This window comes from Ischnura elegans, chromosome X, assembly GCF_921293095.1.
Source record: "Ischnura elegans chromosome X, ioIscEleg1.1, whole genome shotgun sequence".
In the NCBI taxonomy this organism is placed as follows: Eukaryota; Metazoa; Arthropoda; class Insecta; order Odonata; family Coenagrionidae; genus Ischnura; species Ischnura elegans.
The window spans coordinates 11,450,344-11,472,953 of record NC_060259.1 but is presented as its reverse complement, the minus strand read 5'-3'; the positions used below and the strand labels follow the sequence as shown (position 1 = coordinate 11,472,953).

The following is a 22,610-nucleotide window of genomic DNA, read 5'->3' as shown; positions in this document are numbered from 1 at the left end:
AGCAGGCCATTTTCATTTATCACAACACTGAAGAGCTAATTTTGAGTTAATGCAGATATGTTAAAATTACAGTAGTTGCAATCAACTGTAATGTGAACCTTGAGATTATTCTGAGACTTGTGCCCTATGCATAGAGGCTTTCTCTTGGGCCTCACAGCTCTTGTCCAGGATCTTGTCACCTTAAGCATTGGATATCAAACCTTTGGAAGTAGGGTTTCATAACTGACAAGTCAAAAAAATCATTTCTCCTAGTATAAGCAGATACTTGAGTAAGAGGAGAATGAATATAGATTATATCTTAAGGGGATTGACGCAAAATCACTCAAAGTTTAGATTTTAGCAATTTTAAATACCTATGATATTTTAGTAACAGAAGAAAATGATCCACAATGAAGTGTATCTCACTTTTGAGTATCTGCTTAAGATTTTATTTCCATTAGATAAATAATCAGTCTACTGTAAATTCTTTTGCTGACGTCTTTCAGTTTTTATTTGGATTTCATGATACATATACGTAATTAGTTCCATTGCATACATAAAGCAAACATTTTATTGATAATGCATTTGACCAAATACATACCTACCTATGTTAAATGAAAGATATTGATCATGTGCATGCATTTATTCTAAGCCGTTCATTTTTAATATCAATTATATGAATACCATTATGACTCGAGGCGATTCTCTTGTTGGTGGTTGACATAAATGTATGTACTTTAATTTTTTCATTTTATATAGGCTAATCACAATTCCTTAATCCCAAACATATTTATTAAGGAACAGAGTGATTATGTGTAAACATGAAGACTATCTTTTAAGGGCACTACAACAATGTTGTCTCCTAATGTCATGATCAAAATATTGAAAAACGTTCGCTGAATGAGACGCACTGATGTGCTTCATTTTATATTAATTCAATGGTGGTACATATATTCTAACTTATTAAATGCAAATGTGCCCTAGGGGAAAAGAACAACAGAAATCATTACAATTTCAGAACAAAGCATAAGATAACTTCCTTTATACTTATACATCTTTATGTATAAGAGGAATAGCCAAGAGCAAACTAATCGCTAAATACTCAACAGTTCAACATACTTAAGACCACTAATTTCCATGAAATTCAAGGTCTGCCTTTCCTCATTTGAAAAATTCAGAGCAATTTTTACTTGTCCCAGAATAATTTGGAGGCATTTTAAAAATTAAACAATATTTTTCATCTAAGGTAATTTCTTTATAAGAAAGGTACCTACTGCACCTGACTTACATAAAAGGAACAAGCACTAACATAGATGCATGTTTCAATTATGATTCATCACAAATTTGAAATTCAAATGCTTCAGCATCTATTTATCAACAAGATGGACTGAAATTCACTATCAGAATGAAAGTTCTCCAAGGAAGAAGGTAAGATTCATGAGGAAAAATGAGAGAGAAAAATATTAATGGGCACTAGAGGAAAAATATTTTAGCTTATACATCCAATAGCAACTTTGTGCACTAATTTAAAAAAATAAAATGTAGGCCAATGACAGCATGCATTGATTAGTAAAATATTAAATGAAACTAATTGAGAGCATATGCAGGATGGGGTCAGTTATTGAAAGCCAAAGAATCTGCAAATTCTCAGAAATAGGAGCCACTTGTACAGTGGTTAAATGACAGCAAAAAAGAGCAACAGAAGAATTAAATAATCACAAGAAATGAAAAACATTTTTCATGCCATTACAGCCAAATACATACCAAGATCCAATTCATAAATTGATGGCCTCAGTGAAAAAGGAGTATTTTTATACAGAGCATCAAGTATCTTTGACTTTACTTGACAAATTGTGTCACAGTCAAGTACTTTGCATTGAATCTTCTCATCTAAGTCATCTTGTAGAACATGGAGTGTCTGGAATAATAAAAGAAATATCTACATGAAGCACAAATGGTGTTATGGAATTTCACAGTCATTGAAAATAAGCAGCTCAAGGCATAGTATTTCCATAATCAGGGTTCCCACTCTACCTAAATAATGAAATTCATGGTTTTTTCCAGGTTTTCAAGGTTTTTTCCAAGTTTTCACGGTTTTGTCAGGTTTTCACGGTCTCAATGTCAAATTCATGGTCCGTTTATAAGTCAACAATAGGACAATCACTGGCCATATATTAACTAAAAATTAACGTACGCGGCATACACTGTAAATGTAAATGCAGCAATGAAAAGTGATATCTGTCATGACGTCAACGTTTGGAAAATTCAGGGCCAACTAAAGGCCCAACCCAACCGCACTCTTGCCCGGATGCCGAATACCATGGCCTCTTTAATATGCGAATGCCCTTAGGACCTTCTTCCGTCTCAACACCGGAAATCCTTTTTGAATTCCTCGCTGAGAGATTGTTTTTTGCGCACGTGGTCATTACCGCACAGTAACCAAATTTCCCTAACCCAATCTTTCTGAGATCGCGGAAAATATTTATTAAAAATGTTTATAGAATGTAATAAATCAATTTCATATAATTACAGTGGAGCCTCGATCTATCGTTTTTCAGGGGGATGGGCGAAAAAAACGATGAATGCGGGAAAACGATCGATGCGGGAATGTTTGGATGGGTTGCCTATTGTACTATCCAGCAGCCATTGCTACGCGTGAGTCGGCACGTAGGCATGCTATAAGTCCAAAGTGCAAGTCTACGAGAGGACCCGCTCGTGATCGGCGGATGTCGGTCCAGGGGTAGATAAGAGGGTTTTTTGGACCTTCCCGTGGGGAAGATTAAAAGGGTATGCCTAGCTAGGCTCGGGGCTGAGTTGTGGCATGGCGACTGGCTGAGCTGGACCGGCCAGGAGGCTGGGGACATATTTGTTCATAAGAAAGGGGAATAAAGTCACTGCTTTTTATTCAGAGTGACTCCTTTTATTTCCGGCACCAGATCCTTCCATTCGAGAGACGTTCGTATTGTCGCTAATATCTCGTTCGAAGACGAGCGGGATACGACATAATAAAACTGGTGTCAGGTGTTCGGGTACGCGGATTGATTGGCAGTCTTAATTGGCGTCGCAGTCGAGGACTCCATCACTCCCTGAGAGCTGTCGTCTTTGGAGAACACGGAAGGATCAACAGGAGTCGCCCGCTATCAGCCAGGAGGGAGCGTTGCCTGTGTCGCCGAGGGGACCTTCAGAAAGAGCCCGACTCACCAGAAGAGAAAAAATTGTGAGTAAGCCACACTTGGTCCTCTAATTCCCCCCAATTCCCTCATTGTGTACAGTGAAGTAAATAAAAGTGTTGAGATGGCCAACGCGGTGCAATCTTCTGAAAATGGCGATTATTGCAGTATCGCAGAAGCGATGAAAATTGTTAGTCAACCCTTTGATGGAAATAAAAGTAAATTACGGGAGTTTGTGGAAAATGTGGATGTAGTGTTTGAATTAGTAAATCCCTCTCAGCATGATAGACTTCTAAAATTTGTGAAGGCGAGAATAACCGGTGACGCGAGATCAAAGTTAATGGTGCGAGACCTTACTCATACATGGGCGCAAGTTAAGGCGATTTTAGAAGAGAATTATGCAGTTAGGCGAACTCTTGACTTTTATGCTTGTGCCATGTTTAATGCAAAGCAGCACAAGGGGGAGAGTATTGCGTCTTGGGGCTCGCGCATTGATGCTATGCAAACGGAATTGCGTGACGCGGCTCGCCGAGTGTCGAATGAGAGGGAAGAGGCTGGTGCCGTAGCATTGGTGAATCATTTAGCCAAGGCCTGCTTCATTCAGGGGCTGGAGAATGAGCGGATCCAAACCATAGTGCGAAGTAAAGGGGAGGCGCTGCTATTGCCAACAGCTGTAGAAGTAGCTCTAGAGGAAGAAAGCGCTATACTGTCTGCCATTGAGAGAGGAAAATCATCTGATGCTCGAAGTCGGGTACACTGCGATAATTGCGGAAAGCGGGGCCACCTAGCTAGCAAGTGCTATTATAAAAATAAGAAGCCCTGCGAAGAAAAGGGGATAAGGAAAATAGAGGGAATCAAATGCTTTCGGTGCGGGAAACAGGGGCATATGGCGAGAGAGTGCCGATATAAAGTGAGCACGCAAGGGTCCTTCTCCGCAGGAGATAAAGAAGAGATAAAAGAGGGCCAGAGAGGTTTCAACCCGAAAAGGCCTAAGCAGATACACGTCGGCAGCATATCTGAAGTCGGCGATGGAGATTCGATAACGCTGCACTGTCCTGAAAGTAAAAGCGGAAAGTTGTGTCTTTTGCTGGACGCAGGTGCTGACGTAAGTTTAGTAAAATCGTCAGTATTGAAAAGAGGGACTAATTATTATCCTGCTGAGAAAGTGAGGGTGAAAGGCATCACAGAGGATCTCATTTCCACAGAAGGAAGAGTGACCTTAACGCTAGAAGACCAAAATCTGCACTGTCCTGAAAGTAAAAGCGGAAAGTTGTGTCTTTTGCTGGACGCAGGTGCTGACGTAAGTTTAGTAAAATCGTCAGTATTGAAAAGAGGGACTAATTATTATCCCGCTGAGAATGTGAGGGTGAAAGGCATCACAGAGGATCTCATTTCCACAGAAGGAAGAGTGACCTTAACGCTAGAAGACCAAAATAAAGAGGCCATTTTATATTTTCAACTCATTGATGGCTCCCGTTTCTCTCTGAGTTTTGATGGAATTATTGGAAGAGATTTACTGAGGGCATTAGGAGCTGTAATTTACGTTGAGCAAAGAAAGGTTTTCATGAGAGGGTTGCAACTTGAGATGGATAAGAAAAAGAAATTTGAATGTGATCCCGTCGTGGAGCGAAGGATTAGAATCCCCGCTCGCTGTGAATGCATAGTAAAAGTACCTACTACTTCCCAAGGAGAAGGAGTATTAGCAAAGGAGAAGTTAGAAGATGGTGTGTATCTGGCTGAAGTTTCGACCATTGGGGTGGACGGAGAATGTACGGCCAGCGTAATGAACACGACCGATAAGGACGTCGAGTGTAAATTGTCTCCAAAGGTATTGCAAAAAATTGAAATAACTTCCCAAGACGCTTCATCAAAGCTAAAAGAGGGAGGCGCCAGGAGAAATGAAATTTTAAAGAGAGAATTGCGATTAAGCCACCTTTGTGGAAGGGAATTGGAAGATTTTTTGGACTTACGTCAGAATTATAGTGATGTATTTTTCTTGCCGGGCGATAAACTAACCGCTACTACGGCAGTGGCCCATGAAATTCCCACACCATCGCGTGAAGGAAATAATGCCATTAATACACGCCCTTATCGCATCCCCGAAGTGCACAAAAGGGAGGTTAGCCGGCAAATACAAGGCATGCTGCGAGATGGAATAATTGAACCTAGTAAGAGCGCCTGGAATTCACCTATTCTGGTAATTCCTAAGAAGGAGGATGCCTCCGGCAAGCAGAAATGGAGAATTGTGGTGGATTACCGCAAATTAAATGATGTGACGGTGGGAGATGCATTTCCGTTGCCCCTCATTACGGAAATATTGGATCAATTGGGAAAGGCCAGGTATTTTAGTACATTGGACCTTGCTAGTGGCTACCACCAAATCCCTATGGCAAAAGATGATCAACACAAGACGGCTTTCAGTACGTTTCAAGGTCACTATCAGTTTAAGAGGATGCCGTTCGGATTAAAGGGAGCGCCAGCTACTTTTCAAAGATTAATGAACACCGTCCTAAGTAGCTTGCAAGGCTTACGATGCTTCGTGTATTTGGACGATATTGTGATCTTTGGCAATGATTTTCACTCCCATAATGACAGGTTAAAAGAAGTCTTTGGGAGATTGAGGGAATATGGACTTAAATTGCAGCCTGAGAAATGTGAGTTTTTAAGAACTGAAGTTAATTATCTGGGGCATGTAATTTCGGAAGAGGGCGTGAAACCCGATCCAGGAAAGGTGGAAATGATTCATAAGTTTCCACGGCCGAAAAATACTAAGCAGCTGCAGAGTTTCCTGGGATTAGCCGGTTACTACAGGCGATTCATCCACAATTTCAGTCAAATTGCGAGGCCTTTGCATGAGTTGCTGAAAAAGAACGCGGAGTTCGAGTGGGAAGGGGAGCAAGAAGAAGCTTTCCAGAATTTAAAGGAAATTTTGATGACGGAACCGATATTGCAGTATCCGGATTTCTCTCGCCCTTTCCTCTTGACTACGGATGCCAGCAATAAGGCATTAGGAGCCATTTTATCACAAGGTACGCCGGGAAAAGACCTGCCGATTGCATATGCATCAAGAGCATTAAACAAGGCAGAGAAAAACTACTCCACCATTGAGAAGGAGTTACTAGCTATTGTTTGGGGAACACAATACTTTCGGCCATACTTATACGGCAGAAAGTTTACAATAATAACTGATCACAAGCCGTTGACTTGGATTTTTAATGTGAAGGATCCAAGTTCGAGGTTAATGCGATGGCGAATTAAGATGGAGGAGTATGATTATGAAATCATATACAAGAAAGGGAAGCTGAAATCAAATGCGGATGCACTAAGTCGCATATGGGCGATAGAAGCCTCAGAGAACGAGTCATCGGAGGTCGAGACTCGTGAGCAGATCAGCAAGGAGAGGAAGGAAGAAATTCTGCGAGAAATACATGATTCACCCGTGGGCGGCCACCAAGGAATGAATCGAACCTATGAAAGAGTGAAATTGTATCATAAGTGGCCAGGGATGAAGAGCGATGTGGAGAAATACATACGCTCGTGCGATAAATGCCAAAAGAATAAACTTACTAAACCAAAAACCAAGATGCCGATGGTAATTACTCAAACGCCAGAGACAGTCTTCGAAAAATGTAATTTGGATATAGTGGGGCCATTTCCAGTGACATCGCAAGAAAACAAGTATCTCTTGACGTTCCAGGATGATTTGAGAAGATCCAGATCCAAGATCGTGAAGGAGTTGAAATCGAGAATGCAGGAAAGTCATTCTAAGGTCAGAAAATTATTGATGGAAGCGAAGGAGAAGAACAAGACGGAGTATGATAAGAATTCCAATCCTCAACTGTTTTTGGAGGGTGATAAAGTCTTACTGTTCGACGAGACGGTGAGGAGGGGGCGGTCGAAGAAGCTTTCCTCTCAATGGGTAGGACCCTTCTCGGTAGTAGGTGTTGACGGAGTAAATGTGATCATAAAAAAGGCGAAAGGAAAGGAGGTTAAGGTTCATTCTAATCGTCTGAAGTTGTTCTTCTAACTCTTCGCAGGGCAAGAGGAGATTACCACTATACCCTTCCTGTTTTTTATGCGTAGTGGAAGGTGATAACTTATATTAGTCTGGCGGAGTTGGAAAGAAACGCGATTCTCGTAGCTAAGTACGCAGAAAAGACTAGTCAATTCTGCTTATTAAATCAACACACGCAGTGGATTCATCTAACTGGATGTTTAACCACTATGCCGACGCTGGAGAAAAAAATGTTAAATGTAGATAGGCTGAGGTGGTTGATTTCGCAGTTTGCAGGGAGCAATACGAGGAAAAGGAGAGGACTTTTCAATTTTTTGGGTGAAGTCAGTAAGGTATTATTTGGCACCTTAGATGAGACTGATGTATCATATTATATGGACAAAATTAGTCAATTAGAGAAGGATCAGTCAAAATTTCTGACTATTGCACAGCAACATGTGACCCTAATCAAGGCGACTATAGGCGCTGTGAATAGCACACTTGCAGACGTGCAGACCAATGAAGAAAGGTTATCGAAAGGTTTGAACGAGCTGAAGGGATACGTGAATGAAGCGACTGGAGAATTAATAAACGAGACTAACTACTTAAAGCTGGCACTAACGGGTCAGGAACATGTGAGAGAACTTGCGTTTGTAATAGAGGAAGTGACCCGTAATTACGAGATTATACTGGACGCTATAACCAACGCGCGACAAGGAGTGTTACAGCCACAGATAGTTAGTCCAGGAGAGATCTTCAGTGTGTTCAAGAAGGAAGAGACGAAGTTGCCCAAGGAACTGTCCCTTCCTTTCCCGCCAAGTGTGGCTTACAGTAACGCTATGTTAAAATTGTTAACTTTAGATGTATTTTTGTCTAAGGAAGTTTTAGGGTATGTGCTGTATTTACCTCTTTGCAATTCATTGAGATTTAATGTATATCGTGTTTTACCCTTACCCACTTTGGTGAATGGAACTTCTAATAAGTTTATTTATATCAAGCCCCAGAAGGAATATTTGTTAATTGATAAAATGAATAGATATTATGTTAAGTTTTCAAGGGAGGAATTCTCTAGGTGCAAGAAAGTTGCAACAAATTGGAGAGTTTGCAAGCAATTATATCCATTGCAATTATTACAGCTTCACGAAGATTGCGAAGCTAAAATGATGCAGTTTATTAATGAGATTCCTTCTCTTTGTGAGCGTCGACTTGTTGGGTTAAACCAAACTTTATGGGTACAAGTAGACGCAAATGAGTGGTTGTACACGGCTCCAAAGCCGGAGAGTGTGACTATATTGTGCAATCAACAAGATCCGTATGACGTGGTGGTGAACGGAACGGGAAGGTTAACTTTTCTTCAATACTGCAAGGGTTATGGGACGGGGACTGTCCTTCAAGGAGAAATGATAGCTACAATGAATCGCACTAAGAACGATTTCATTCCCCCACTCTCCTTAACATTTGATTGCTGTAATCCAGAGCACGGGTATTCTTTGGATAAAATACATGATCATTTGCCCCTTATTAATTTGGTACAACATGTGGATGATTTAGACTACACTAGTACTAAAGTAAGGGACCTTTAAAAAATAATTGAGAATGAGAGTCGTGAAAAAAGTAACGTAAAACATCACCTTAATATATCAGTACTGAGCTATCTGTGTTTGGGATTCATATTTTGCTTAACTGTGTATTGCTGTTTATGTAAATGTTGCATGAAAAAAAAATGTTGTCCAAACGCAAGAGGACGAAGAGGTGAAAGTTGCAAGGACTTGTGCATAATTTTCAAACCCAAGATTGTGAGTAACATTCGAGGGTCATTGGAACATATCACAACCTCAAATAGGGCTAAAGACTGTGTTAGTGGTGAAAGTGCCGAAATGATGAACCTGAGTCAAAAGGAATTAAAACTGCAAGGTTATGAGTCAGGAGAGCCCTCACTTAATAAGAGATAAACACCAGATTGCTATCTGATGCTTTATAAATAATAGTGGTAATTAAGCAATTCAAACTGTTGGTAGTGAAATGCTTAGAAAGACAATTAGTTGCCAAAGTGTTTTTGCATTGTTAAAAATTGTGATGTAATCCAAACTTCTAAAGGACCTTTATATTATTGGTCATTGTTCTTTTACGCATTTTTTAAAAGGATATAATTTGTGGTGTATGGTGTACTTGCAGTTATTTTACATATTATGGGTTCGAGAGAAACAACTTGTCGTGTTTCTCTCTTTCTAAGGGGGAAGGTGTACTATCCAGCAGCCATTGCTACGCGTGAGTCGGCACGTAGGCATGCTGTAAGTCCAAAGTGCAAGTCTACGAGAGGACCCGCTCGTGATCGGCGGATGTCGGTCCAGGGGTAGATAAGAGGGTTTTTTGGACCTTCCCGTGGGGAAGATTAAAAGGGTATGCCTAGCTAGGCTCGGGGCTGAGTTGTGGCGTGGCGACTGGCTGAGCTGGACCGGCCAGGAGGCTGGGGACATATTTGTTCATAAGAAAGGGGAATAAAGTCACTGCTTTTTATTCAGAGTGACTCCATTTATTTCCGGCACCAGATCCTTCCATTCGAGAGACGCTCGTATTGTCGCTAATATCTCGTTCGAAGACGAGCGGGATACGACACTATGTCCCAGGAAATGCAGGATTTTGGCGCGTAATTATGATATTTGTTAAAGGATTCAAAGAAGATTTTGGCCAATTACAGGAATACTAGTACTTTATCGAGACACCTATGCCATATGTTGATTCAAATAATATCTCTTTCAAATATCCTAAAGGAACACGCCACCTCACTAAAAATGTTTGCTCTACACTCACCCTCCTACTATGGATTTCTCTATGATATAAAAATCCATGAAACACCATTTCCAGTACACGTATTCACGAGAGCCATGTGAATGTTATGCCTAAAACAACCGCTTTCGCCGGCGCAGTGTTTGGTTGTGAGATGGATCATATAGGCCAAAAATAGTCCATTACTTGTAATGTTCCTGTCTAATAAATATATTTTTCATGTAATTTAGGCCATGTGTAAAGCGTGAACAACGTTGCGTTAATCGTCAGCGGCACACCCGCCTGAGCTTCGGCTTCATTCCACTTCTTGTTTTCACCTGGTAGCTCACTCTACCCCCTACCGTCATGTGCTAGCGGACAGCCCGAGGCGTTCTCCAATATTCACGCGCTTCTATCCCGGATGCTTTTCTTCATATTCAATTATTTTCAGTCCATCTTTTAAAGTATTCACTTTTTTTCGGAAGGGCGATGGTCCAAAGACGGATAAAAATAAAACTAAAAAAATGAAAACTTACTTTATTAAACCCTCATGAAAAAAACTCCCTAGTTTGAAGTCAACCCACCCTGGAAAGTACGGAACCACTCGTGCGAGGTGAAGTTCGGAACTGATGCTATCGCGTACATCTTACGCAGAACATACTGCAGAGGGTGAAGCATAAACATATGACTGCGCCATGAAATTTTTTGTTCTAAAGAGAAGGCAACTCACACATTCTTTTCTAATTATCATAGCGCCAGATGAGTAGATGAATTCGGATTGTTAGTTGGGAGAAACAAAATATCTTGAGAAGATATCCCTTCCTCAGTAACTCTTACAACTGAGACTTATAGTATAACTCGTAAATTGATAACTGATGATGACCTGATATCCTTTTTTTGGAAAAATGCCACATTAACTGCCGAGAAGCTCAGCTACGAGAATATCAAGTTTTGCCAGAAATCATCATTATATTTTTAAAACTATTTTCTTGTTTTAAATGCTTAAATAACGTTAGAAATACGTCGTGTTTGGTCTCATTCTTTTTTGAATTACGTGCACTATACAAATATTTCAATCTAATTTAAGTATAATGCCAATTGCCGAAATTCATTGTTAGACACCTTTTGGGCTAATAGGTGATTCATGCTGCAGTTGACCTCCAGAAACTGGGAACTTTGAGGCAGTTAGGCTGAAAAAGGTCAGTGGGTGAGAAAAGGGGGGGCGCAAAACACATTTCTATTGTTCTCGTGTAACTTGATATTTTTTTCGAAGCTAAGGTCTTCCTAATACAATCCCTGCGCGAGCTGAGACCTTTTTTTTATTTCGGAGAAGAGGAAAGCTTCAGAGGGGGGGGAGACGAGTTCTGAGTGGAGGGGGACAGCGGATCTTGGGAAATGCGCTAATGTAACTATCCCACGGCACTCAGCTTCTCCCTATTGTAATTCAATCTCCTGGGGGTGTCTGTCGTTATGAGCCACAAAAAACTTGTTGTAAACACTTCGTCTCATTTTCGTCAAACGATGGATGCAGGAAAATTATACGACGGGACAGCAATCTTCAAACGATCAATGAGGGAAAACGATACTTTGGAGAACGATGGATGCGGTAAAAAATTACATTGCCTTTAGGGAACTTTATTTGGGACCACGAACGGCTAACAATGAATGCGGGAACGATAGATTGGGGTTCCACTGTATAATGCACTTGGTTTTAAATACATTAATACAAAATAAATACCTATTGAAACACGTTATTTTCACTTTTACCTTATTATTCACATAGATTCAAACGAGGTGAGCGTAGTCTATTGAGAGTCATTGCCATAAATTGAAAGCCTATTTGACGTAGAAATGTTTCTTTAAGTAAAATTCCAATGGCAAACTAATATTTCGAAGCATATTGCATGTGCCCTAATTTTGTGTGGGAACCGAACCTCGAGTTACAAATCAGATAATTTTCGTAAATGGTTCATTCTCGGTCCATTAGAAATGTAAGTTATTTCATTTGTTCTTTTTCGAATACACCATCCCAAGCTATCACTGAAATTGAAACGCTTAGACAAAATAGCAGACTTCCTCCATTAAAATGGAAAATATTGGTGAATGTGTCATCATATAGTATGGACCAATTACCACACTTCGAATATTCGTGTGTAGAGAAATGCGTAGACTAAGAGTCTGCACGTGCCTCACCATGAAACATGATTAACATATCGAATTTGATCAGTCAATCGTAGTATTATTATCAAAATTGAGATATTTTTAAGGTTTCATGGCGAAATTCACGGCTTTTTCCAGGTTTTTTCACGGTGGACGAAATTCACGGCTTATTCACGGTTTTAAGGTTTTCACGGTTGAGTGGGAACCCTGATAATGCATAACCACAGTTAAAATTTCACACAAAAATTTCAAAATGCTTGCATGCTATTTTTAGTAATTCTTCATGAGGGAAAAGCATACTCCATTGCTCATGAAATGAAAAATTTTTTGTGTCCCAAAGTAATCCAATGCCAAGTAAAACTTAAACATCATAAAAATCTTAGAAAATTCCAAATTTATAGGAGCAGAACTTAACAGGGAGTGTTGACAGCATTTAACATGCATGATAGTTTTGATAGAAATTATTTATATTGAGTTTAATTATTTAAAAAGAACAAACAACTCTGGAATAGCACCTCCTGGGCTCAAATTTGAGGCATTTGGGGACATTGTCCATACAGTCACTCGTAAAACTTTAACTCTCTGAATTTCGGTATTGTGTGCACTCACCACCATGCCATGTTCAATTTGCTCCCGCAAAAGACGCTCCTCAGATAGTGAATAGCGTGCATCATGAGTGATAGCATCTACAGGGCCCTTCTCTATCTGGTGCTTGATGGCTTTGAAAAGTAAGAATAAGGAGGAGCCAGCATATTCTTTTAAGTAGTTATACATGCACAAAGCCATCCAATTGGTCAACATCTTCTCCACAACTGATTCTGTGCGACGCAACATCAACTGCGGGTATTTTGTCTTCACAGACTTGTCAATCAACCTCAGCAGAAGGCTCCTCAAAATGTCTGTGGCATATTCCATTTTTCCCATTAAAACTACCATCAGCAGGGAAGCAACATTCACCCTAGAGTGAAAAAATCAAATAACATTAACTATAAGTTATATTTCTCAAGCTATTTCATTTCAGCCTATTGAACACAGGCATTACTAAAAATTGCATGAAGTAACTGTTTTGCCTTACTTGTCACGGATATTAAATGTCCTTTGAGCTTCTAATGTTTCAATAAAAGTCAGAATAAAATATTTGTTATTGATGAGTTGTTCAAACTGGAGCATTGCGGCATCATAGTTAGTCCGTGGACCACTGATTCTTCCCTGAAAAGCATAAATGAAGATATTGTTAAGGAATAGAAACATTTATGGAACATAAATATGAAAACATGGACATAATTAAAGAGGTTGGCATAGATAATTATGTGAATTGCTTCAACTAGTCTCATTCAAGGTTTTAACATGTTGAGGGATAGGGGGGATCAATACTGAGTTTGAGAATTAATCAAATAGAGCGAACACCCCTTGTGTTCTATGTCCGGGCCTGCTCTCCGGCTGTGGCGCTGTGCGCACGATTTGGACTGCTTGTGGCATCATATGCTCAGCAGTCCAGCAACACCTTGTCCGGTAGTGTCCGAAAATATCCACGAAGAATAATGACGCCTCGGTAGCTTAACTGGCTAAAGCACTCGACCGGAAATCGGGGGATCCGGGTTCGAATCCCGGTCAAGGCGAATGATTTTATTCTCTGTGGATCTTTCGCATAATCAAATAATCATTGGGATATCATATCTTGTGGCTGCCATAATTAAATAATTTGCAAAATAATCATTCCACAAGACATGGTAGATGGTAGGTACATGACATTTAAATTGGGGCAACATTAAATCTTGCTCAGCAGAGAGAAACCAACACAATAATATCTATTTCAATTTACCTTCCAGACACTGATTCTATTGGCATTAATGGCAATCCCATGGTCAAAATTTTTAAGTTTAGCCAAGAGTAGCTTAAGAATGTTATCATAAGGTACGACATACCTCTTTCAAAATTGGATGGTCACTGACACCAGGGAAGAAAACCTTCATTATGTAATTCTTATGATCCAAAGTAGGAATACCCGAGGACTCTAAATCAGCAGTCAAATCAGTCATGTCAGTCTGCAGTTCAGCAAATGCTATAAAGGAAATGAAAAAATATTAAAACTCATTAAAAGTATCATCAAATAGCAAAATATTAAGTTTACATCATATTGCAAAATTTAGAAACAAAAACAAATGCCCATGTTATGAAAATCCAATTGCTAATAACATAGAAATATAATATAATATAAATATTTTGGATAACCTCCCTAAGAATACAATGATGAGAGAGGAGGAGAGCAAAGTGTATAAAGTAAATTTCACAGAAGCAATTTTGGTTGCTATTGATGATGGATTTTCAGGCACCATAAACCATCATACCACTGTTATTATTATGCAAGTATTCTACTGGTTAAGGTAGGTTTGCATGGGCCATTTGAAAATCATTCCAGCTTTTCCCACTCACTTCATGGAATTCCCTTTTCTAATCACAATATGGCCTACTCCCCTTTATTCTGCCCATAAATCCTATTATCTTCCAACACCCTCCCCCCACCTACCAAGCATTCTTCCCTCGTTGCACGGCATCCCCTCCCCACTCAACACTCGCACAATCCTAACCCTCTCTTTATCCTGTATCTCATCACGAATCTTTCTCTACTAGCTCACCATGCCTAGCACTTAGTCACTCCTCTTCCTATCCATCCACTTCACCTTCTCCATACCCACATTTCAAATCTTGTCTCTTCTCATCCTCTTTCCTCAACATCCAACCTTCTGCACTAAGAACCAAGAATCAACAAATGTAACTCTTGAGCAGATAATAATCAATAAACGTATTGTACTTTCTTCTACAAAAATGGAAAGCACTGGTACTAGCTAACATTAGAAAAAGGAATGGAATTATTAGGATTTCTGTATGAAAGATAAAACACAGTTTTGAGAAATTCTGATGGATCACACTACAACTCCATCAACTGGCTCAAGAGAGGACGGAATGATGATAAAAGAAAATAGCAGAGTAAAAAACTAAAATCTGAAGTCATATCATAGACATCAAAAGATCTTTGTACAGAATTATGGGGATTCAGAAAAATCGTACAATCTTTCGTAAAATTCCTTAAGGTCACACACTTAGGCGCAAAAGAATGAAAATTGAGTCATCCAAATAAAATTGCTAATTTACCCTTTTTTACGCAACGAATTTACATCGTGCTTGTATTATGATCATCAAATGAAGTATAATGTCATAAAGAGAGATATTTAATACAAATATTCTGGACGTCTTGATAATTCACACCGAAAGTTGTAAAAAGTCATCACATGAAAGTGTCCGTGAGTTAAACACATTTTTTCAAGGAGACAAATTTTTCAAGTTGCTGCGTCGTCAAGACTCCAAATATAAATAGCAACCATCGTACCGCGAAGCCCAGCACCAGCTGTTCTTAGAAGTTGAGTACAATTTTGAAAAAGATTTTATGCTTTCCCAGCGAATGATGTGGGTTAACTTCTCTCAGGATTTGCAGCGGGTTATAAGTTCCATTTCCGCCGACGCGTCAGCGTTGTGACGTTTCATGCCCTGAGTCGGAGCTTTTAACGTCGGCAGAAATGGAGTTTCTAACCCGGTGGGAAGCCTGAGAGAATATTAATCCACAATATAATTTTAACTTATTGAGTATTCTTAAATACATCCACAGAGGCTGAGTTAAGGACCTTGGAAGAGTAATTAAAGAATGAACTTGTTGCTGATAAGATGGTAAGACAAGTAATTCAAAAATATTTGACATTCACATTTCAATGTGTCATATGTTATGTTGGCTATATAAACAATGTTCTAAGCTACCAATCATATTAAACAAGAAGTCTACTTGAGAATAATAGGAAGAAATACTGCCTCAGCTGCCACCTGGTGAACTATGAGAAGGGTAATCAGTGATGATATGGAAACAGAATTTAGCTTAGCTGATAATGATAGCGAGCGATCCTTCGCAGTCCTTAGATTGGCTAAGATTGTTATCCGTAAGTATATTCCTATTGGCTTTTCATTACAGCTGTCTAGCTTCTCCACAGAAAAAGTATCTTTTCATCCATGGTTTCTAAATGTTCATTTTATAACAAGTTCAATAAGGCAACACGTTTTTCTTAAAGAAAAGTTTTAAAAATGTTCAGGGCCTACTGTGGACAGGTTTCACAATTTTAAGACTTTTAAGTATGTTAAGCCCAAGAGTAATGACGCTGTGGCATCCTTGTCTTATGTTATCAGCCCTTTATCTACAAGAGATGATTCCCTGAAACAATGCCATAATTATATCATTCATCTTTACAGGAGCAGTGCAGGAGAAGATGCCTGCCCCAGGAAAATATATAGAGGTGACTGTTAGAAATTGGATTACGCACACCAAGGACTGCTTTCAGACGAAGAAGAAATATAAGTTATATTTAATTTCTTGTGTTAGCTTCCTGTACCAAAGAAGTCTGATAAATATTGTGCATGAAATTGATGCCTTATTTATTTGAAATTCTTGTCCGGACCTAGTATTTATTGGTAACGAACAAAATTCAGTCCTAACCTAAATGTGTCCTTAGTATCCTGAAGGTGTCCAGAGTGGACACCTTCAGGACGTCCGTAGGCAGCCTTTTTTTACAGACATGCAGCGGACATCCTTTGGCATAAATGCAGACGGCCTACGGACATCCGTAGGCCACTTGGCGGACAGTCACCGTACATTCTAAAGATATCCGTGTGGGATGGTTCTTGCACTCAGAGAGTAGATTGTAAGTTTTCAACAAGGTCTGCTGAACTTATTTGGCACTCATTGTTGAAAATAATAATGTCTACTGGTAAAGGAGAGGAGGGACTTCATGTGTTTCTGGAAATCTCATTTTTGCACAAATTGGTCATTATCTGGTTCTTGCACTCAACAGGGCTATTCTGTCTCTTGGAGGTGCAATATTGCACCGCCATATTTCCCTTTTTCAGATAGCATCGATTTTGATTCTGCAATTTGCACCGTTTTGTATTACGCTGATTTTGAGGGCGCAATATATCGCCCCGGTGAAATCTATAGTCAGTATGAAAATATGTAGGGCAAATGCTACAAGTCGAGTAATTCAGAAAGTTATTTGTAAATATGTACATAACTATAAGATACAATAGTAATAAAAAAATATTTTTTTAATTCTTTCATCATTATCAAGCGGTCAGCGAATGCCTATTTTAGATTTTATGATATTACCTTCTGATCCAAGAGGTCCAGGAGCAAGATAAAAAAATTGACGGTCGAAAACAGTTCCTCTCATTACAGGCAACAAAAATCGTACAGTATTATTGAACAAACTCTATGATCGAACTTATCGAATGTAAAGATAAATTTTTAAGCGGCGAATAAGAGTTGAGGGTACACAATGGAAAGGTTAGTCATAATACAGTGACAACAGCATTAATGTCACTGTGGCATTTATGCTTAAATATGAATACATACACATGCAATAATAAACTATATTAGGGAAATATTATGGCAACGCTAGATCCCTAATCCATCTTTTGAATTTGATAATTTATATTCAATATAATTGATCTAATGTAATAGTACTTAGTAGGGATGGTCGGATCGGATACCTCGGATCCAAATATCCGCGGATATTGGCCTTCATCGGATACATCGGATCCGAAGTCGCGGAAGACATCGCATCTGGATCTGAAATTTCAAATAATAGCTTCAGTGAATGCAACGCCCCATTAAGGTGGAAAGAGTTCCTATTCTCTCTTTGAATGCGCCGTCGCATGCGATTCTTGTCCTGCAGTCCGGCCGCCAAAAGTTGTCCGATGACTTTTAGAAGGGTCTAGTTCGGGGTAAGGGGCAAGGTTGCCAGGTAAGAAAGGAAAACGCCCACCTCACATGTAAACAAAAGGGTTCCATGAAGAAAGGAGGCAGACGGGAGGACGAGCATGAAGGACCCATAGGAAGAATCTTTTGTTTAGGGGATTCGAAGAAAGAGTTTTTTTGGTTGCTCAGGCTATTTTCAGTACTTGATATGCATGTGACAACATTGTACGACTAGGCGAGGGTGTGAGGGGCGTTTGGGGGACAGCGATTGGCTGCAAACCGTACTGACGCAAGGATCTCCTCCCCTCCTTTTGAACTTCCATCGGACAACTCTCGCCGGCTGGACTGTACTTATGAACCGTTTTGTTTGAAAACTCTTGCAGAGGTTACGTAGCAGAATTTCAGCTGTGGAAAATAAAAAAGACAAAATACGACTGGCACATAGTGTGACTCTTCCCAAGAGATTGAACAATCATCAGGGGAATCTCAGCATCACAGGGTGATATGTAACCACATCAAAAGTAACTACAGTGGAACCTCGTTAAAGCGAGTACCGGCTATAACGACACCCCCGCTATTACGAGAGATAGCCGATGCACCGTCAATTGACCCTATAATAAGCGTGTTAAAAAATTCGTTTTTACGAGACCCTTTCGGTGTTGGCTCTCGCCATAGCGAGGGTTTCAGCGCCGGAAGACTTTCATGAAGACTCCTTAACCTCTGTAATTGCTAGCGATCTGTTAGAAATGAAGTTAATGGAGTGCTCAGCCTCAAATTTATGCGTTAAACTGTCGTTCGATAAATATAATGATTGACGAAACAATGCTTTGCACGATTCTTATTCAGTGCGGCGCTTATAAATTGTTCGAATAATTGGTCGTTATTTGAGTAAGGAAGTTTAGTGATGCAAAAAAACATCGCCTTTCGTCTGGATTTATGCTTACGTTTATCGGATAGATGTTTATCTGTCGCCGCACCACTCCTGTTCCTGTATATCTGTTCGCAACAGGTATGTTGTCTATTATTTGCTCCACCTCCGGTAAAGCGATAATTCGCTATAGCGAGTGTTAATTAGTGCACCGTGGGGTGTCGTTATATCGAGGTTTCATTGTATGTCACAGATTTTAGAAAACCACCCTCGACTCTCCATCAGCTCGTACCTCTGTTGTTTTTTTTTGCTTCCAAAATCACACGGACCATAAATCATTGTCTTCTAAGGAAAATATCAAATTACATGAGAACAATTGAAGCGTGTTTCATCCATACCCTGTCCCACCAACTAACGTTTTTTGGCCTAGCTGCTTCAATTCTCTGTTTCTAGACGACAAATGCTAGGTGAGTGACTTTCTGGGCCCGAAGATGTCTCGATAGCTTCGATAATTAGATGACATGCACGATATTTAAAAAAGAATTAGACCAAACATGACGAATTCCTGACGATATTTCTGTTTATTTTTCAGCTCAAATTGATTGGCATCAGGCTTTCTATTTACAATTGCACTATACTAATATGCAACATTGTCTAACAGCATAATTTTCAAAGCACAGCATTAACCCCTCAAACAAGTAGAGAGGGATTGGAAATGCCAACTGCATATATGTTGTAGCCACCCGGCTTCGCTTTGAAGGCAACAACGTCACTGAAGCAAGATCTGACTTGTTCGTCCTTGACCATCTCGTTTGTAGCCTCGTTGCTTGAAATAGGGAAGGAGCATGCTCCTTCCTCTCCACCTCTCCTTTACACACTTCTGCTGCCCACCCCTTCCTCATGCTGAGCAGTCGAGCACCTCATCGCACGTGACATTAATGCTGTTTTAAATACTGTTAATTGTGTTGCTGATTGTGCAGTTGTAAATTAATTTAATGATATATTGATAAAAATGTTTTTCATTGAGTAGAAACATTTCTATTGAGATAAGTAGAGCAATGTAAACCATGTGCGTGCACTGTGGCATGAAATTATCTCGAGGAAGTGCTAAATCCACTTCACCATACTGAAGCATTTTCGGATGAAACACAAGTCGGTATGCAATGAGAAAGTGACAAAATTTGGGGGAAATGTGCGTGAGGAAAATTTGAATTCAGTCGATGGCAGTGGGGTAGTCAGGAATTTCGTTAGAGGAGGGTCCAAAACCAGGGGGGGAAATTTTTAAACAACAGGGTACAAAGTAGAGGGCTTCAAACTAATTTTAACACCCTTCCTAATCGAAAAAACTTCATTTTTCAAAGAAATCTATTCTAAATTCATGATTTTTCAATACTTTGATTCCTTTTATGAATGACAGTATTTGTGTATTTATGTTACGGGGGGTCCGGACCCCCCAGACTTCACCCTCTCGCTACGCCACTGGTCAGTGGTTTATCCGAAGATTTTTCCTATTTTCATTTCCAAACTCAAGCATGACAGTTTAGGTCCTGAGAATGCAAAGATGTTTTTAAAAAATAACTTGAATGCCTACAAAAATAATTTTTAACTTATAAAAATATTGAAATGTGTATGAAAATCTAAAAAGCATTCCTTTGATTGTATGTACCTCGAATTAACTTGAACAATTACTTCATTTAATAGCAGGAATTTGAAAATGCATTTGGATCAAAAAATATCCGATCTGAAAGGTCCAGCTTCGAAAATCAAGGATCCGATACGAATCCGGATCCGAAAAAAATCCTGGATCCATCCATCCTTAGACAAGGACGGACCTTTGTGGGAAGGCGAGGAAGAAGAATGCTTGTTTATGTGCTGAAAGTACAGTCTAAGCATAAGTCTTGTTTACTTTGTATTGTTCTTTTTAGACTGTGCTGATAGGGTGGCCATGAGGAATAAAGAGGTCAAAATCAATAAATATGCAAAACTTTTCGAAACTATGTATAGACAAAATAATAAATGCTCTCCGATTGTACTTATATGCTGATTTATATTTTTTTAGGCGGAGTAGACAATCTTATTTTACCTACTATTTGGGTGTGTTTTTAAGCCACTTTGGCCTTTCCTCAGCAATGCCACTTTTAATCGTTGGCACAAGTGTCTCCCTAGCTCCTTAGTCGCTTGAATAAATCTAATAAAATCTTCTTTTCTGTCTTTATTGACATTCGAGCCTTTCCAAAGGGGAGTAATTACCTTTCTCTTAAGTGAACTTGTGCAGGATGTGTAATCACAGTAATGGAAGGGGTAAATTTTTCCATCCCTACATCTCCATCGAAGCAATTTAGTGCAACGATCTGTGTTAGGAGGTTGCAATCTGAATTATGCCACCTGAATTTTCAATGCTATAAAGCAGCCCCAAATTCACTTAAGGGGCACTATTTTGAGATAGAGAATCAGGGGGGCATAATATTGCACCACAAATAGCATCCTTGTCATAATAGTGTAGCCGCTATCTTTTACAGAATAGCCCTCTATGTCTTCAATTGGGCGTCACATGCCAAATCACTGAGACTATATAATTTTATAAGTTAAATTATATAAATAACATAAGTAATTTAAATGATAAATATCCAAGGCACAAAAGACAGGCATATTGACGTGAAAATGAACATTGGGACAAGAGCAAGGACACTTTAAACATCACAGACAATCACAGGATCAATGGGCTGTACAACTGCACCATCCATCACCATTTGCTCTACTTTTTAAACATTAGGACACAACAGTGACATTCACATTACCATTTTCAGAATACATTCACTGACATTCAAAAGGAACATTGCTTTATCTCAACTGTTACAACCTTATTACAAGGACAGAAAAAAGGACAAACCTTTTAAAGCAAGACAAATAGGTAAGAAAAATGTAAGGGTGAATGGCAGGAAGTAAAATGTTAGCTTTATATTTTCTGAAATATCCATTCTAGCTTGGCCATTCCGATGACCATTGTAATAAGCTCTAATTTACGCTAAGACTGGCCATATTTGTAAATGTTTTCTCAAGAGTTGGGAATAGTTTCCTTTCCTGATTTGAAACTTTGCAGGCTTTTCACTGACAATAGAAGTGCTAAATTAAATATGCCAAATGAAAGATTTCAATGCATAATAAGAGCAGTAACTTAACATAAATACTAATTGAAACAAAACTGTGAAAAATCTGTATACGTGGCAATATTAATCATTGTAGAAATAGAAGCAACTGTGTTAGCAAAGATTTTAGCAAATTTAAGGGGGTCATGCATCAATTTTTAAAATCCAGCCTAAAAGAGAAGATTTATTTCCATTAGTAGGGCATGCTGCTCACACTGTAAAAGAACACATTTGTTAGGAAAAGCTTGGGAAATGTGAGTACATAAAAAACAAGTACATGAAATCAGAATACATGGAAATACCATGCACGTATGCTCCACCATCCCGTTGAGGGTCCCATGTACACATCCGAGTGAATGCTGAAAAAAATTGGTAAAGTCTTAGCTGCAGCCAATTTCTTATTCTTGAGGCTAATGCTCTCCAAGATTTATTTTTCAAATCATTGCTTATAGTAATTACAATATCAAACGTATTGCTCTAATAGATATGTACATATTAAATTCAAATTCACACAATAAGCGACAGGCCCATGCTGGACCCCTTTTTAGGACGATGGATGGCCACGGCCTGAGGGTGGCAGCTCTATGCAGGGGGAGGACTACCGAAGTGATCCGGAATGAATTATGCTAATTTACATTATTGTTTTGCTTACTCAAGACTAGGTTATCTATGCTGTTGAATGAGACACCTTCGAAATCAAGTTAACTACTCAATGTTGGTATTCTGACTATAA

At 39.3% G+C, this 22,610-nt stretch overlaps 1 protein-coding gene across 6 annotated transcripts in view; it reads right to left on the bottom strand.

Annotated features, from left to right (window-relative positions):
• The window catches only part of LOC124171785 (plexin-B), a 615,725-nt gene that overhangs the window by 12,637 nt on the left and 580,478 nt on the right, over positions 1-22,610 (bottom strand). For 3 of the 6 annotated variants that reach the window (XM_046551100.1, XM_046551104.1, XM_046551101.1), the window contains exons 14-18: positions 22,180-22,236; positions 13,995-14,131; positions 13,145-13,278; positions 12,679-13,027; positions 1,744-1,897 (exon numbers count right to left, since the gene is read on the bottom strand). In XM_046551100.1, the coding sequence (XP_046407056.1) occupies positions 1,744-1,897; positions 12,679-13,027; positions 13,145-13,278; positions 13,995-14,131; positions 22,180-22,236 (831 nt within the window). The remainder of the gene's footprint in view (positions 1-1,743; positions 1,898-12,678; positions 13,028-13,144; positions 13,279-13,994; positions 14,132-22,179; positions 22,237-22,610) is intronic. The other 3 variants (XM_046551102.1, XM_046551103.1, XM_046551105.1) reach the window with 1 other exon arrangement.